The sequence below is a fragment of the Cryptomeria japonica genome, chromosome 2 (assembly GCF_030272615.1).
Source record: "Cryptomeria japonica chromosome 2, Sugi_1.0, whole genome shotgun sequence".
In the NCBI taxonomy this organism is placed as follows: domain Eukaryota; kingdom Viridiplantae; phylum Streptophyta; class Pinopsida; order Cupressales; family Cupressaceae; genus Cryptomeria; species Cryptomeria japonica.
In genome coordinates, this window is record NC_081406.1 from 446,564,315 (window position 1) to 446,582,876 (window position 18,562).

At 33.5% G+C, this 18,562-nt stretch overlaps 1 protein-coding gene across 5 annotated transcripts in view; it reads left to right on the forward strand.

Annotated features, from left to right (window-relative positions):
* LOC131031599 (uncharacterized) overlaps nt 1-18,562 on the forward strand; it is a 250,528-nt gene that overhangs the window by 35,663 nt on the left and 196,303 nt on the right. For all 5 annotated transcript variants that reach the window (XR_009103063.2, XR_009103062.2, XM_057962752.2 and 2 more), the window contains 2 exons: nt 12,526-12,662; nt 17,814-17,880. Coding sequence is in view for 3 of the 5 variants with exons in the window: in XM_057962752.2 (XP_057818735.2) it covers nt 12,526-12,662; nt 17,814-17,880 (204 nt within the window). In the remaining 2 variants the exon portion in view is untranslated. The remainder of the gene's footprint in view (nt 1-12,525; nt 12,663-17,813; nt 17,881-18,562) is intronic.

The window sequence follows — 18,562 nt, forward strand, 5'->3', positions numbered from 1 at the left end:
TGAAGATCCAACAAGAAACCATGCACATTGTAAAGAAACAACGCACTTCACCATAACTTCAATGAAAATGGAGTGCATTTACAATTTAGGCAACAGTTTTTGCCTTCTTCTCCTACTCTACTCTAATTACTATTCTATCTTCTATTCTATTCTCCTCTTGCTGCTAACTATTCACTATTAACTATTCTACTCGCTATTAACCTTTACAAATGAAGAGTTCGAGCTTTATATAGAGAGCTCATTTACAATGAACGGCCAAGATTGATTCTCCATCAATGGCCAAGATTTTACAATGAAACCCTAATTAGGGTTTGTTACAACAATCCCAATTTGGCCAATGAAATGATTACAATACTTTAGGATGACCAATAGGTAACAAGAGTAGGTGCCTCGGAGCTTGTGCCATCACTGGTGAGTCAGGTTCATTGAATCAAGACGAGTTGATGTGGAACTTCTTTGATTGGTGGAGGTAGTGACTGAGATGCCACCTCAATCTTGTACTTTGTAGACTTGATTTGATTCATCATCATGAAGGGATGTTGAGAGATATCTCTTGATACTCAACATTATCCAGTTTGTTTAAAGTGACGATGATGATGATGAGAAGCAGATTTTGATTAACTCTTCTGAAACTATTTGCTTCTTCAATCGTGCTCGATGTAGGTCTTGTGATAACTTTGGCTGAATTTCTCTTGCTCATGATGTATTTTGAGTGGATGAGGCACTTGGTTGAATGTAGCTCTTCGTCGTACTGACTTCAATTCTTGGATTCCAAAAGGGAATTCAAGATTGTAAAACATTCCTCCATCATGTAGGTTATCTTTCCTTTATGTACCACGGCCTCAAGGTAGTTGAGTGGACTCTTCCCTGCATCCTTTGATCTCTTCATGTCATCATGATGTGGTGGGAATCTTTGAATATCTTGAGATCTTCTCCTCCTTGATTTTCTTGTGTTTGCTGATGAAGCTTCTTGAAGGCATCTTCCTTGTATCTTGACCTTGGTGCTGAAATTCTCTCCTTGAGATCCTTGTTCCGATCTTCCTTCAACTTGACCCATTTGATCTCCTTCCTTACCTCTTGCAAAACGAACAGTTGCACATCAAGTACACATGATATACAACTTGGTCTAATCTGTCAGGTCCCCTCCTTGATCAATTTATATAGCATAATGAAACACTTGTTATTATTAATGAATATAATAATTATTAACGAATGATTACTTGAAATTTATTTATTAAATATTATTTAATTAATATTTATCACTAATAATATTCTTGAAATACTCAAATAAAAATAAATTTAATATTGCTAATTGATGTTACACTCCCTTATTATAATTAGTGCAAAGAATAGTGACAAAATATTAAGAGAGCGATAAGATTTATTTTCATAGAGCAGTAAGATAATGATTCTAAATCAAGTAGTAATAGACAAAGCGATTAGAGGATAAGGAGCATGTCATAATCTACAGAAAAGAACAATCTCGATTATAGTGATTGAAGGCATTGGTTATAATTGTTTAGAGCAATGATGAAAGATATAATATAAAGAGTGATCTAAATAAAGGAATTTGCATCATGACAGGATTACGAGAACCACATGTGATAGATCGACAATATGTTCTTCTCCCAAGTGCTTCGAGATAGCAATAACACAAATAGAATTACAGATTGTACAAACCACAACAATAAGTAAGATATTGAAAATTAGAAATTAACCAACTTGTTAATAATCAATATTCGATAAGACAAAGGAAGAGACTTTTTATTAGAAGAATGTTTTAATGTGGCATTTGAATAAACTGATATCTATGATTTGTTATTACCAAATGAATTCGTGAATGAAGAGTTCTTAATTTGGTTGCATAAAGAAGTTTTATTATCGGTTGAGATAACTGATAGCAATATTAAACAGGGCATTGATAATTGATTTAGTAATCAAAGGATATGATTATTATCACAACCTTTGATGATTACGTGAAAGATATATAAAGGAAAAAATCAGGATAAGAAGGGGATAGAAAAGAGAAATAAGGAGGAGGATACATCGAATGGATAGGAAATGATTATATATAGTTTGTGCCATCGATTAAATCATATCAGAACTGTTATTAGATTACAGGCAGTAACATCCTTGTTCCTGGTGGTATGCATGGGATGGCTTAATACTTATGCTTAATATATAAAGTCCGATAATGTTTTCATGCAGAATTTAATACTAATATTAATATTGACTGCAATACGTATGACAATCATTCTCAATTTCATATGCAGTGGCAGACCAGATCCGACGCATGTCAGATCTGTCTGCCCTCACAGTCATTATACATAGTTAGTGCTTTCAGGCAATGGGTATTAATAATTTATATAATAGGTAATATATAAATATTTGATAATATAATTTAATTTATTAATTTATTTATATTCAAATCAGAAAATAATAATAGATTTATATATGATATTGATATCAGCAAGATATATATATATATATATATGCTTTCAGGCAATGGGTATTAATAATTTATATAATAGGTAATATATAAATATTTGATAATATAATTTAATTTATTAATTTATTTATATTCAAATCAGAAAATAATAATAGATTTATATATGATATTGATATCAGCAAGATATATATATATATATATATATATATATATATATATATATATATATATATATATATATATATATATATATATATATATATATATATATATATATATATATATATATATATATATATACTTTTTATCAATTAGATTATGTTTATATATTTACAAAAGCATAAATTATAAATATACATATTATTATGAACATAATGGATGGTTTTCAGTAATTTATATAATAGAACTGAATATGATATAAGAAGGGAATTATATGAACAGTGGAATAAATCAGATAATATATATATAAAATCTATACACCAGACTGAAGACTAACCTATAAGAAGATCATATGTAGCAACAATTTATAACATTGAGACATGTATGTCAAGAATTTAAATCAAGGGAAGTTATCAAGATAGGTTCTATCTTCCAAACTAGTCTTAGAATCTTAAGTTAAATATTATAATGAATAGTACTCAGTTTTGATAAAATTATATTCATTAATATTTATAACTCTCACGTTAAGTTAGAATTGTTATCCCAAGACTAAACTAGGTAAATCCCAAATACGGGACATTACAAGTGGTATCAGAGCATGATCCTGCCATCATCCTGGAAGGTAAAAGATAAATTACTGCATCACAGAAAAGAGAGAATACGGAAATACAAAGGCTGTGATGCGGTGAGATACTTTTTCTGCTGGTAGATAGAATAAACTGAGCTTTATGTTATTTAATTTAAAATACTGAAATTCAAATAATGATACAAGTGAATATAGGATTAGTATAAACAATTACATGGTTCTAAATTAATAAACATCCAGTAAGGGCACAATATTATTTTCAGACTAAAATATTACAAAATGTAGTCTCGCAAGGCTGGTATTTCATCAGCAACTTAACATAATAATGGACAAATGCTAATTGGACAAATTATGCAATACTATTCTAATTAACGTAATGTATGCTGTTAATTTAGGAGAACAGAATGTTGTCAGATTTATATACTGTTAATAAGGCAATACATCTACAATTAAATGCTATCATTAAAAATGCAAATACATGTTAATATTACAATTTCTAATAAACAAAACCTTGGTGAGAGAAGGTGTGGGGATGTTGCCCTCTGCTAGATACGCCACTGTAAAGTGGGACAAGATGAGCCCATAGAGGCCAAAGGAGTACAAAGGTACGGTCTTTGGGTCTAGAGAGGTGGTTTCTTGGGTACTCTTTGCAACCTTTTCCCCTCTTCTATCCACCAAGGTTTACCATTGTAAGAAACCCAATTATAAGGGAACTAATTAGAATTGACAAGATGAGGGGATAACGGTTGGAGGGCAAGTTCTGGGTAGGCCACCCCATATGGATGGCATGGGCCACATGGGGCCAAAAGGGATGGTATATCCGCTTTTGGGCCTAGGCTTGGATCTTAAAGACACCATATCAAGGTTCAACAACTCCATAACTTTCCATAATTGAGTTTTTGAAAAGACCAACACTTAATTATTAATTGGTTAAGCTTAATTTGAAATTTCTCATTACCGCAATATAATAAGATCAATGATTATTTCCTAACCGATGTGCAGGAATTATATCAAACAAGGTATATCTGTAAACCTGATTTATTAATTGAAGTTCGGTTTTGGGTTAGTTTTGGTAAATTCTAATTTCTAGGGCATGTATGCTTAATGCCTACTGATGTGTATCAGAGTATACTGTTTCATGCTTTACGTGTTTGGTGTGTGTTCATTGCGTTATGCTTGACATATGTACTTCATGCCTTACGTGCATTTATGATTCATGACTTGTAACTATTCAATGAGCATTTGTTTTCATATGCTTTAAAAATATTTGTATGCCTTGAATAAATGCTCATATATTTGTATTTATGCTTCATGTCCTATATGCCTTATGTGTATTCATATGGATATTTCACATCTTATGTGTATTCATATGTATGATTATGTCGTAAGTGTTTTCATGTGTATGATTCTAGCCATATGTATATTCATGCCTTGCAATGTATATGTTTCATGTTCTACATGTGTATGAATGCCTAGACGTATATACCTAATGCCTTGCTCATATTTATGTGCCTTACATGTATAATTTATATTTCATGTGTTTTCATGTGAATGATTCTTGCCTTAAGTATATTAACGCATATTCTCTATGTCCTATGTGTATACTTTATTTTTTACGTGTGTATTTATTGCCTTAAGTGTATGCTTCATGCTTTAAGTGTATTCACGTGCCTTATGTATGTTTGTCTTAAAAGTATGTTTCATGTATATTTGCAGATAATTATGTGTTTTCTATATGCCTGATGTGTCTTCAACATGATTGCTCCATTGTTTAAATGATTATGAGATTGTTTAATGTTGTCATGTTTTCGGCACGATTACATCTTGCCCCTTGCTAATGTATGCTTTGGGTACTCTTTGCCTATATACCACATGAATTCGTGTGATTGCCTCATGTCTGATATATTTTTCAGCGTGCATGCCTTGAGTCTTTATGTGTGTCTCATGACTGATGTGTCTTCAATATGTCCATTCCATGACCACCTTCCTTATATGCATCTTGTACCTTATGTGTATCGGTATATTGTTTCAGGCCTTACATGTCTTATATGCATACTTCATGTCTTAGTGTATTGGTATATTTCCTTGTGCTTTATGTGAATGCTCTATCTATGTTTCATGCCTTATGTATATTACTTAATGTTTACATGTGCACTAATTCAAACTTCATGCTTTTGCACTACATGTCTAATATGTAGGATATATTGCTGCACCCTTGACATGTATACTTCATGCCTTACATGTATGTATATGTCTACATGCCTTATGAATGATTTATGCCTTGGGTGTGTTCTTGTGGATGATTTGCATTATTTTCCATATATGATTCATGTGTTCTTCATGCTTTGTATGCTCTTTGACTTAAGTGAATTTATATGCACTATGTGCATTCATCTATATACCTCTTGACTTAATTGAATTCATGCTACTTAACTTAAGCAAATTCAAGTGTATAATCTGTACTTTATGTACTGCATGTATTTCATGTGTATGTTGCATGCCTTAATTGTATTACACATATGCTTCACGCCTCGTGTATATTCATGTATACTGCATGCTTTACATAGATGCATCTTGCCTTATATGCTTTGCATTTACACCTTATGTGTATTCATATGTATGACTCATCTCTTATGTATTCATGTATATGCGAGATGTATTGGGTTTGTGCATAGAGTGTTTACTCTGTATGTTTTATTATACATGCCCAACATCTCCATGTGACGTGTACACTTCATACTTTACGTTTATTTGCGAATATTGGTACAGGCATTACTTAGTCTATGCTTCAAGACTTCCATGTATACTTCAAGCCTTTGCATGTATTTACATGACTTCGTGTGTATTACTTCATACCCTATGTAGATGCTTCATATGCTTCATAGATCATTCCTTACATGTATATATGTGTATTACATGTATTCAGGTTTCATTCCCCACTACCCTACATGTATTGTGTGTATACTTCATGTATGCTTCGTGTCTTGTGTTATATTAGGAGATGACTCAGTTTGAGAAAAATTTTCAATTGCTTGAGGACAAGCAATTTCGGGAAGGGTGGACTGTCATGTCCCCTCCTTGATCATTATATGTAGCATAATGAAACACTCATTATTATTAATGAATATAATAATTATTAACGAATGATTACTTGAAATTTATTTATTCAATATTATTTAACTAATATTTATCATTAATAATATTCTTGAAATACTTAAATAAAAATAAATTTAATATTGCTAACTGATGTTATACTCCCTTATTATAATTAGTGTAAAGAATAGTGACAATAAACTAAGAGAGCGATAAGATTTATAATCTACAGAAAAGAACAATCTCGATTATAGTGATTGAAGGCATTGGTTATAATTGTTTAGAGCAATGATGAAAGATATAATATAAAGAAATCTAAATAAAGGAATTTGCATCATGACAGAATTACAAGAACCACATGTGATAGATCAGCAATATGTTCTTCTCCCAAGTGCTTCGAGATAACAATCACACAAATACAATTACAGATTGTACAAACCACAACAATAAGTAAGATATTGAAAATTAGATATTAACCAACTTGTTAATAATCAATATTCGATAAGACAAAGGAAGAAATTTTTTTATTAGAAGAATGTTTTAACGTGGCATTTGAATAAACCGATATCTATGATTTGTTATTATCAAATGAATTCTTGAATGAAGAGTTCTTAATTTGATCGAATAAAGAAGTTTTATTATCGGTTGAGATAACTGATAGCAATATTAAACATGGCATTGATAATCGATTTACTAATCAAAGGATATGATTATTATCAGAACCTTTGGGTTACGAAAAGATGCAACCTTACTATGAATGATTACGTTAAAGATATACAAAGGAAAAAATCAGGATACGAAGGGGATAGAAAAGAGAAATAAGGAGAAGGAGGATATATCGAATGGATAGGAAATGATTATATATAGTTTGTGCCATCGATCAGATCATATCAGAACTGTTATTAGATTACAGGCAGTAACATCCTTGTTCCTGGTGGTATGCATGGGGATGGCTTAATACGTATGCTTAATATATAAAGTCCGATAATGTTTTCATGCAGAATTTAATACTAATATTAATATTGACTGCAATACGTATGACAATCATTCTCAATTTCATATGCAGTGGCAGACCAGATCTGATGCATGTCAGATCTGTCTGCCCTCACAGTCATTATACATAGTTAGTGCTTTCAGGCAATGGGTATTAATAATTTATATAATCAGTAATATATAAATATTTGATAATATAATTTAATTTATTAATTTATTTATATTCAAATCAGAAAATAATAATAGATTTATATATGATATTGATATCAGCAAGATATATATATATATATATATATATATATATAATTTACAAAAGCTTAAATTATAAATATACATATTATTATGAATATAATGGATGGTTTTCAATATTTTATATAATAGAACTGAATATGATATAAGAAGGGAATTATATGAAGACAGTGGAATAAATCAGATAATATATCTATAAAATCTATACACCAGACTCAAGACTAACCTATAAGAAGATCACATGTAGCGACAATTTATAATATTGAGACATATATGTCAAGAATACAAATCAAGAGAAGTTATCAAGATGGGTTCTATCTTCCAAACTAGTCTTAGAAACTCAAGTTAAATATTATAATGAATAGTACTCAGTTTTGATAAAATTATATTTATTAATATTTATATCTCTCACATTAAGTTAGAATTGTTATCCCAAGACTAAATTAGCTAAATCCCAAATAGGGGACATTACATAATCTTTGATTTCTAATGATTTCTTTCTAAATCTGATCAAAGGTCTGACAATAATCACATAATGTGGGTTTATCATGTTAGCATTTCCACTTTATGTGGTGTCTCCACCTTTAGTGCCCTTTTCTACCTTAGGTGGGTGATCCACCTTTAGTGGTGTTATCATTTGATCACTTCTCCACTTGAGGTGGGATGATAGCTTTTCACTTTTAGTCTCATGTCACAATCTTATGCGCTCCTATTTTCTCACCTTGGCTATCTAACGAAGGGGTTTCCTATGTAGTATCATCCGGTTGATCCGTTTGTATTGCATCATTGATAGGAATACAATTTATTCTTGTCATGTTATTTTTCTGTTGTTATTGTGTTTTCCATTAGGCATCTAGATTTTGGGTGGCTACCTTCATAGTCAATTCTTACATAGTATCAGGGCTGATAGGGTACCATTGGTTTGACATTTGAGAGATCTTGGTGCAATTTGGGGTTTTGTATTTTGTGGCTTTCTATTGCAAGTCAAATTTGAAGCTTGTTGGGTCAAATCTAAGGTCACCATTGGATTCAAGATGTTTGAGAAAGTTAGAATCACCTTTTGTTTTGTCCAAATCGGACATCAGAGGCCAAATCTGTAGCTAGTTGAAGGTGGTTACGAACATAGTTTCAGATTTCGTTTAAAACACGCCAAAAATCGGAGGTCTCGCGAGTCTTGGAGCTCGCAAGTCCAAGTGCCACGAACTTGCGAGTTGTGTTCTCGCGAGTCTAGGAACAGACTCGCCGAGTTTTGGCAATGGACTTGCGAGTCTCCACCCACAACTCTTGTGCACCCATTCAAATGTCAAAACACCATTAGAACGTCATCTTTTCGACTTTTTGATCATTTCTTGCCTCTTGGTTGCCAAGAATAGGTTTGCACATTGAGATAGAGTTGAGTAAGAGGAGGAGACAAGCGTATGAGATCGAATTAGAGCCAAGTAAGTGATTTTTCTTCTTTTTATTTTTTGTTTTCTTTGATTGAAAGTTTGAAAAATCTTGAAAAATAGGGGGGGATGTTGGCAAATTTTTTTTCCATCTTTCTTTTTTACCTATTTCCTAGTATTTTTAGCTTGTGTTTGAAATCTATTTTTTTCAAATGATTGATTATCTTTTAATTTTTATTTTATACAAAACCCTACTAGTTATTTTTTTTTTTTACATATTCAAACAACAATGTCTACTTCAAGGCCATATAGAAAAGACCCTCCATGGAAGTATGGGATATCAAGAAATAAGAAAGGTAAGGTAATTTGCATTGAATGTAGTAAATGGATGATGGGGAGAATCAATAGATTAAAATACCACATTGCCAAAATACCTGGTCAAAATGTGGACATATGCACTAAATTTACTCCGGAGATGGTTAGAGAGATGAAGGCCCTTCTTGCTAATTATGAATTGAAAAAAGAAGAAAGACAAAAGAGTAGGGAAGCACCAGTAGCAGTGATGAATCCAAATGTATCCACTTCTATGCCATCAGATTACCTTGGTGGCCCAAGTCCAAGCAATCGTCAACCCCATTCTTCTTCTTTTGGTGAGAGTCTTGAAGGTTCTTTTTCTACTGCTAGTGCTAGCTAGATTCCTCCATTAGGACCAAATTAATTTATTCCACACAATATTCCAGGAGCACAACCTTCAGTTGAAGGTACTGGATGGAATAAAGAAAAACATCATGAATATGGCAACAACAAAATTTTGGTACTATAATATGTTACCTTTCAATGTGGCGAACAACCAATATTGGGAAGGTTTGGTGAATGCATTGATAGTTGCAGGTAAACGGTTTAAGATCCCAACAACTACATAATTGAGTGGGTCATTGCTAGAGGAAACCTTAAAAAATGCATGGCTTGTGGTTGAAGAACAAAAACGTTTTTGGCAGAGAAAAGGTTGTAGCATATTATTAGATGGATGGTATAGGACTCTGAATTTTCCCTCTGAATTTGTTATTCTCCGTAGATTGATGGGTTAAGGGCTATCGTTGAGTTTTCAAACTTTCTTGTTTATTTTGTCTGAGCTCAGATTATTCTTTTTAGTGATTATATAATGCCTTGTTCGAGAAATTTATTCATACTCTTGTATGCCGATTGTTGCTTTGATTTTTTCTGTTCACTGATATTATCGTCTGTTATAACTGCGTCCCTGATCAATTCTTTCGGATTTCTTCCTCGTGAGTCAAATAATGATATTGATTTAAAACCCTTTTGTCTTATATGAATTTCTTGGTACATTGGCTCGTACTCAGGTTTTGATTTGTATTCTTTGTATCATGCCAATCTTCCTTATTGCCCTGCGATTGGCTTGGGTTAATGCCTTTCCTTGCATGTATATGGATTATTACCCCCGTATCCAACACTGTCCTAATCGGTATGTTCGTGGGTGACTCTTCCCAACTTGCAATTCTGTTTTTCTTTGGCAGATTGTTGTGACCGAGAGTTTCAACCCCTGTCCAGTTTGAAACGTTTTGTCTGTGTATCGATGGCTTCCTTTAGCGTTTAGGTTTATGTGAGCTTTGGTACTTTTGACTCTTATAACTTTGTCCTTTTGGTCTGTGTCTTAGCTATCTCTCTCTCCGTCCCATTATTGTTTTGGATTCGTATGATTAGGGATCAATAATCGATCGCTGACCTGTTGTTCTTTGTCAGCTTACTCGCTCTTCAGCGGGCAACATTCCGTTTTCCTTGCCGTCGGACAGAGAAAAGTGATTGGCACTGAGTTTGATTTTTTCTTTTTTCAGAGAAATTTCAAAACTTTCAAATCTGACCGGCACCCTGAGAAAGAAGTTGAATTGTAGGTTTGCAGAGGTACGCAAAAGATCTAAAGTTGCAATTTATTTCGGCTACTGTCAACAAATTTGTGGGAAATTGACCATGATTGTTACCTTTCATATTGACTCAAACCTACAAAGGTTTTGATGTCTGACTCAATATAACCCTAGCATTCAGACTTTGGTTGGAAGAATATCTGTAATTTTAAGGATTCGTTACAGTTTGTAGAATTTTAGCATATAGAAATTGTAAGATGTGCAGAACAAGTTGCACGGAAGTCTTTATGAAATTGAATGGTTAAATGTCCGCATTCTCTGTGAAGTACACTGATAGACTTGTTCATATGAATGATTGTCCATCCGCAGGGTTGATGGTGAAGGATATGTAGATGTGTCATTTTTTTCTTCTCATTTACATTAGATGCATTCCCACGACCTAGCCCAGTGCCCAACTTGCCTTACCTTGGTCTATGTCTAGATGTGTCATTTTGATGAGAGTTTCAATCTTTGAAAGATGTAGATGATAACAACCTGTTGATGGAGTTTCTGGATCTGAAATTGCAGAGTGAAGGCCAAAGAAGTCATTCCATATTGAATAAAAACTTGTTCTGAGATTTTCATCTAAAATTTAATTTTTGATGGGCTAAAAGAAATGATGTACTTTCATGCTAACAAAGCTTATTAAAAATAATACAAGTTGTAGGTTAGGTTGTATGGAATCTTAGCAGACTAACATTTAAAGCTAAGAGTTACAAATGTAATCAGTATTTTAATTACTTTATTTACTATATTAGGTATGAGCAATTTTATGATATTTGCTCTCTAATTTGCCAAATTAGTCTTATTTATTACTTTATATAATTTTCTCTTTAGTAGTTCTTTAGGGACATCAAACATCAATAAATTTAGAGGATTGAGAATTCCAAATGTACTAGTCAATTTCATCGAGAGATTTTGCGAAGTAACAAATCTCCTAAAGTTTTTGGAAAGTATCAAGCTTGGACAAAAGCTCATTAGGCCAAGAAATATAGGCTTTTTCCCCTAATGAGATGGTGATAAAGTCTATGGTGTCAATGACAAATTCTGAGCTATGGGTGAGGCTATCTTTTAGCTGTTTATGTCAAAACAAGACCTTTTGTTAATGTATCAATGACTAGCGGTGAAAATGCATTAGGATTGTGGATAGTATGAGGAAGGAATCAATCAGTTTCCCAAAGGTTATTTGAGTATGAATCAGATGTTGTGGTTAGGGCGAGGAGTGAATAGAAATCTAGGAGCAGCTATGCTAGAATTTAAAATACAATCTTCTTAGCAACTAAAAACGCTACTTCATATCGTAGTGAAACTGCTTACTATTAGTATTATTTTTTTCTGAAATCAAGTGTAGTACGATTTTCTTTTTTGGCTTTGCTTTCTTGTGTCCTTTAGCATTCAAGACTTTGTTTATAAAGATAATTGTGTACAAACTGGCTTTGGTTGCAAAATATAAGTACTTGTATAATTTTTTCTATTTGATTGTGCATGACCATGATAAACTCATACCTGTAAGATTGGTAACGAGAGTAATTTCATTTGGCGTTGAGCTGTAGTGACCATTTCACCATTTTAGATTTTAGCTAATAAATTTGATGGGAAAGTATCCTATATGAGACTTATGTCATAGACTTTTGCTTCCACAGTTACACTGCTAGAGATTTTGTCATTCACTTTTGACATTAATGTTTCCAGGTAAATGAAAAAGCTGGAGGTTACATCAACAAACTTGCAGTGACATGTGTGCGGAGTGGGATCAGCCGCTTTTTCCGGGTCTTGCAAAAGCCAGAGCGAACACCAATGCGAGCTCTGCGGGCATCCCCATCGGGAAGGTTATCTCCTATTTCAGTCCCCTATTAGATATTGGCAAGAAACTGGCTGCTTGATTTTTGTTCTGATAATCACATTTCTTAAGGTAAATTTCTGTTTTCTATTTGTGCCTATTTGTTCCTCGTAAAGTGTGAAAAATAGTGTCTATATTGTAAAGATGCCATTATACAAATGAAAAAGGGTTATCTTGAGTCTATTCTTGTTATTGAGAGATTAAAGTTCATATTACACATTAGGATGAAAATTTCCCATATGCATATGAAGAAAAACGTATGATGTGGAGAATGGCAAATGGAGATGGAGGATTTTTGAAAGGAAATTTGAGAAATTGGCAAGAAGGGTTTTTTAGATAAAGACTAAGGATAGGGTTAGATAGATGAAGACTAAGGATAGGGTTAGATAGATAAAGACTAAGGGTAGAGTTACAAGGAGAGAATGACTGAATCATACTTAGAAAAAGTAGAATGGGGATGGAAATTCCTATGAATTCCATAAGGATGGAAAATAGGCATAGTTGAAGGGGATTGTGAGGGAAACAATGATAAAGGAACAACAGGGGGTCGGAAATTACAGGGAATGCATGGAAAGCATTGAAAAGAAGCAGGGACTTGCAAATCAGGTTAAGAATCAAGATTTTTGAGGGAATTAAAATGACCAAAGAAATACCTGTGTTTGTATTTGAGAATGAATCGATAGAGTTAAGATTAATATTTTAACTAGAAAACTGCCATTGGATAATTTATAGGATTATTTGGCTAGTGTGGAAGGATTATGGAAGGATTATTTGGCTAGTATAGAAAGATTTTTGAGGGAATTAAAATGACCAAAGAAATACCTGTGTTTGTATTTGAGAATGAATCGATAGAGTTAAGATTAATATTTTAAATAGATAGAGAAAACGTGGGAAGAGGTGTAGAAACAAGATACTTGGCAAAGGGCTTCTACCTAGCCATGCTTGAGAATTCATAGGATGGGGATAATGCTTTTACTAGGGACGACTATGATTGATGAAGAATGCAGGATTATTTATATGGTTGCATACACTATTTTTTGATCCAGTTATGTCAAAATCACTTTTGTGGGTTATGGTTTTTGAATTGCCATGAAACTTATGGAATGACTCAATCTTCAAAGTAATGGAAATCATATTGGAGGGTTTGTTAGCATAGCTGATGTCGTTAAGGAAAAAAATCCTAACCAGCTATGCATGGATTTGTGCTATAATAGATCTCTCCGCTCCTCTTCCAACAATAATTTTACTTTTTACATACTTAAGAATATGGCATTAGGACCTAGATGATGATTGTCTGTCCTTAAAGTGCCATATCTCTGTTGCAAAATATAGTATTTAGAAAGAGTTTGTTAGAAATATATCCAATGCAACATTCAATAGAAAAAAAAGTGAAGAAATATCCTATGATGAGGTGGTAAGATCTCAGGAATGGGGGCATGAAAGCATATGTAGAAGGAAAATGGAAACAAAGAGAGTTCAAGGTCAATAATAAAGACAAAGTGACGAGAAAGCAGAAGAAATGGGTTCCTAAACAATTATGAGATGAAGAGAAAAGTAAAAATTATGAAAGGAATCATATAGTTCTTTGACTCTAAAGCAGGACATTTTTGCAAACAAACAAGAAGAAGGTTGACAAATGCCTAAACCATTATTTGGGAAGACAAAACTGATTACATGCTAGAGAAATTGGTAAATGAAGGAGAGTAATACAAAGAAATTAAATTATGTGGAGAAAGAAGAGAAGATATTGCCACCTTTTTCAGAAGGGTAAAAATGAAAAATAAAACAGAGAGGATGATTTGGGATTTTCAGCAATTTTAATTTTAAAGGGTGGATAATTGTGATAAGTAATTGCAGGCCCTGGTAAATGGAGAACAAATTAATAAACATACACAATCAAAATAAAACAAAGAGAAGACAGAAAAAGAGTTGCCACAAGAAGTTACGAACCAAGGTATATTCAAAGGGTAGCAATCAGGGTCCAAAGGCCATTGACAAAATAACGTTACTAAATATGGAGGTGAGGATGAGAAGGAGGAAAATTGACACATTAAAAATAAATAGTCACAATAAGAAATTAATAAGGGAATTCAAACTAAAGTTAGAGTACTACACTTAGGGTGAAATCCCCTTAGTCTTACTATTAGATTGAAAGCACATACTGTGATATAACATGGGAAAATATTGCTATATATAAGCTAGCATTTGGTGAATACAAACAAAAATGCTGTATAAAAAAATACTAACAAACGACTGATTTAAGCATAACAAGCTGCTTACTATTCAGCAAACTTGAATAATAAACAACTACAGCTATTGGCTATGTTAGCCAAATACATTATTATCTAGTACCCCCTATCTCATCTTCCCCCCCCTCAACTCCACTTTACTCCCCCCAGTAACTAAACCAGATACACTCCCATGCTTATCTCAGTCACTACTTAGTGTTTAAGTCATTATGTTTGGAATCTGCTCCCTTGCAGGGCAATAATAGGGACAAACATTTTCGTTATTGATAAATTGGCAGATGTAATGGTGGTGAATCTTAACATGCTAGGTGCGGGTATGATAGACTGGTTTCTTCACCATATTAAGAGTTCCACGAGATCACAAAAGGCTGAAGTCAGATATTGTGTAACCATGTCAAAAATAAACCAAGATTCTTGACAACCATATTACTTCATACTGTTGGTGTTGGAAATAAGCCACACCCAGATCGACGATGGACTGGTCCAAGAAGGGCCAGTAGCTCATTGGTAGAGCATTCCAGCAGCACATGGAAGGTCCTAGGTTCGAGTCCTAGCTGGTCCATGTCTCAACATGGTACTAGGTCCAGGCTAGGAGCCCCAAGCACATGAGAGGTGTGGCTTAAGGGGGGTGTTGGTGTTGGAAATAAGCCACACCCGGACCGACGATGGACTGGTCCAAGAAGGGAGAGCACTCCAGCAGCATATGGAAGGTCCTAGGTTTGAGTCCTAGCTGGTCCATGTCTCAACACATACCTTGTACTGGCATTTGCCTTATATGTACTGATAAACTACACAGCCCCACAACATACCACATTGCATGAGGTCCTACAGAATTCTCGCCATCATCAAATGTGCCTCAGTCGTATAGCTCCACTCTGATGAATTCGCAGCACTTAGTGCAGCTCCATTGTCTTCACATAACCTGATTTGTACCAGTAGGTATTGGCATACAACTCACAAATTCTGTGTTTTGAACTTGCCATGTATCACTATATCAAATCATGCTTCCACAGAGTGTGCCACATTAGCACACTTGTTAGAAGTGATTCCATGTGGAAGATCAACTATCAGTTCCACAAGGATGCAACCAGTCACCTGTTACTTAATCAACAAATATTTTGTAACTATTATTAATATAAATTAATCATCATTCTTGTATTTTAATTTTTAAGTACATCTGTAATATACACATAGCAGTTAGATTAGATACAATGTTAGAGGACATATAACATCTAGTCTTATAACATGGGTGTGGCTAGAAGGTAATAGTTATACATCTCTCTGTCTCTCTCCCTTGAGTGTGCCATGCATGGAGCATACCAACTAAATACAGTTTGTTTTTTTCAGTTCTATGCCTTCTTATTTTGTTTGCTTCTCTGATGTTATTTTACTCTCTGTTAAGTTGCTTTTTCTTATGGCACATCTATATTTCCACAATTTGAGTGTTGTCCTGTTGATTCTCCCATGCGGTACTTCTGCTAAGTCGGCTGAATGAATTCAAGCTCTGTAACAGAGAGAAGTGCCACATTGTGCTCCCTTGTTTGTTGGAAGATTGTCAAATACTCCTTCCTTCCCCTCTCTCCTTGATTACCCGATGTCAGGTGAAGTGCAACTTTCCTAAAGGCCCCCAATTGGGTCATCCAAGAACATGCCAAGGCATGAAAAGTAGAAATATTGTAGGTATCGAAGGAATAGAATCATTCCATTGTGAAATGCCACACGCTACAAGCGAAGAGCAGAAAATCCACCGTCAAAAACCAATAGAAGAAGACTGAAAGGAGAGAAATTGATGTTTAAAATCTTAAGTCTTCAAATGTGCATCTAGTTTTCAAGTTTACAAGTAATTAGGAGGCTCCATTTGTGCACAATTATCAAATTAAAGATGGTTCTTAGAGTTACTTCTGGATAGTGAACCCAATTTCTCGGCCGGGGGATTGTTGTGGTTACCAAGCAAAATGCAGCTCAGCACCCATTAATGTGATCGGGCGAATCTTAGAGCCAGTGGTTCTAATAAATAGAAAAACTGGATGTATGGTTTATCCATTTATCAAGAATTTTTCTGAAGTATTAGAATTTACTTTTCATTAAAAACAATCCTTGATTGTTAATGAGGTGTTTTGAATTGTACATATACATGTATGCTGCAACTTCTGTGAAGAGAGATTACAAATTAGCTCTTTCCATGTTGTATTTAATGATAGTGTCGAATTTGTTCCTGTAGAACTTTTCATAAGGCCTAATGTCACAGCCCTTATGTATTTTTCATCATGCATGTTAATTTAGGTGCCAGGTTCTAATTTGGTCTGACTTTTTATTTATAGAAAACTTAAAGAATAGATATCATTTTTACCTGTTCTCTACATCAATGCATTATTAGTGTGCAATGATCTTTTTCTTGGATGTTCTTCTCATTAACTTTTTATCAGGAAATGTATAACAAAGATGTTTAGAACTGGTATGATGTATCTCAATCACCAATTTCGGCTGTTTTTTAGGCCAAGCTGATAGGATTTTGAAATACATTACAGTGGAGTTTCCAATCATTGCAGAGTTGTTAAAGAACAGGGATGCTATCTGTGTTATAACTTGTTTGGATTAGAGGTTGAGAAATACAGCAGTTTGGTCAACATGATTGTTTTTTCTATTTTCATTTGGAGTACTTTCTTAGGTCTATCATGATGCATTTCCTTCTTTCCTATCAGATCTTGATCTTATGTTTCTTTAAATTCAGGCGAGGGAGCAATCAAATTATTGTTTTATTTTATTGGTTATGTCAGAGTCAGTACAAGTATTGCAATTTAAGCTGCAAAGGCAAAATAATAAAAAGGATTTAATTGAAATAAAGGTGTCTCAAAAGTTATCAATTTTAATGAAAATTTGCAATTTAACAGATATCTCCTCATTTTATTCCGTGAAGCTCCTGTGGAGGTGTGGGCAATGACTAGAAACCCCCAGATGGTTAGTACTTTCTTTTCTTACCTTCTATGATCAATATATCCTTGGATCTATGATGGTAGTTATCATGATTATGAAACTTATTTGATAAACACTTGTATCTTTATTCTTCTTATGTAATTCTTACCTTAATTTGTTGATGAAAATGTTGCAAACACAGTTATTTGGAATCTATCTTATAAATTCCTGACTAGGAAAATCAACAAAGATTAAATTGTTAAATGCTACTTATTATCGATAACATTGTTGTGTCTAGAAAGATGTTCAATTTGAAATGCATTTTGCTATTGAAAATTGAACTGATCGAAATGATGCTTGTTGAAGTGATATGCTTGATCAAAGAAATTCCACTCAACTTTATGCAGTATACACTATTGGATACTAATATTGGTACTGAGTGGAAGCTTTCACAGTTTCGCTTGTAAGAGAAAAATGCTGATATGGGTTATTTTGTACTTTATTAAATAATTTATAATATAAGGTAAAGAATTTTTTTTAGGCTATGCCAAGCCAGACTCCAATTTCAGATATGAGAACTTGTGGATGTCCACAAGGGGAGTCATTTCCAATTACCTTATATATTGTTAATTTTTAAGTACGGCTACATTTTGACATCAGAACCAAGTGCAATAGTAAACTAGACCTTGTCAACTAAACCACACCAAGATTATTATACATGATTGTG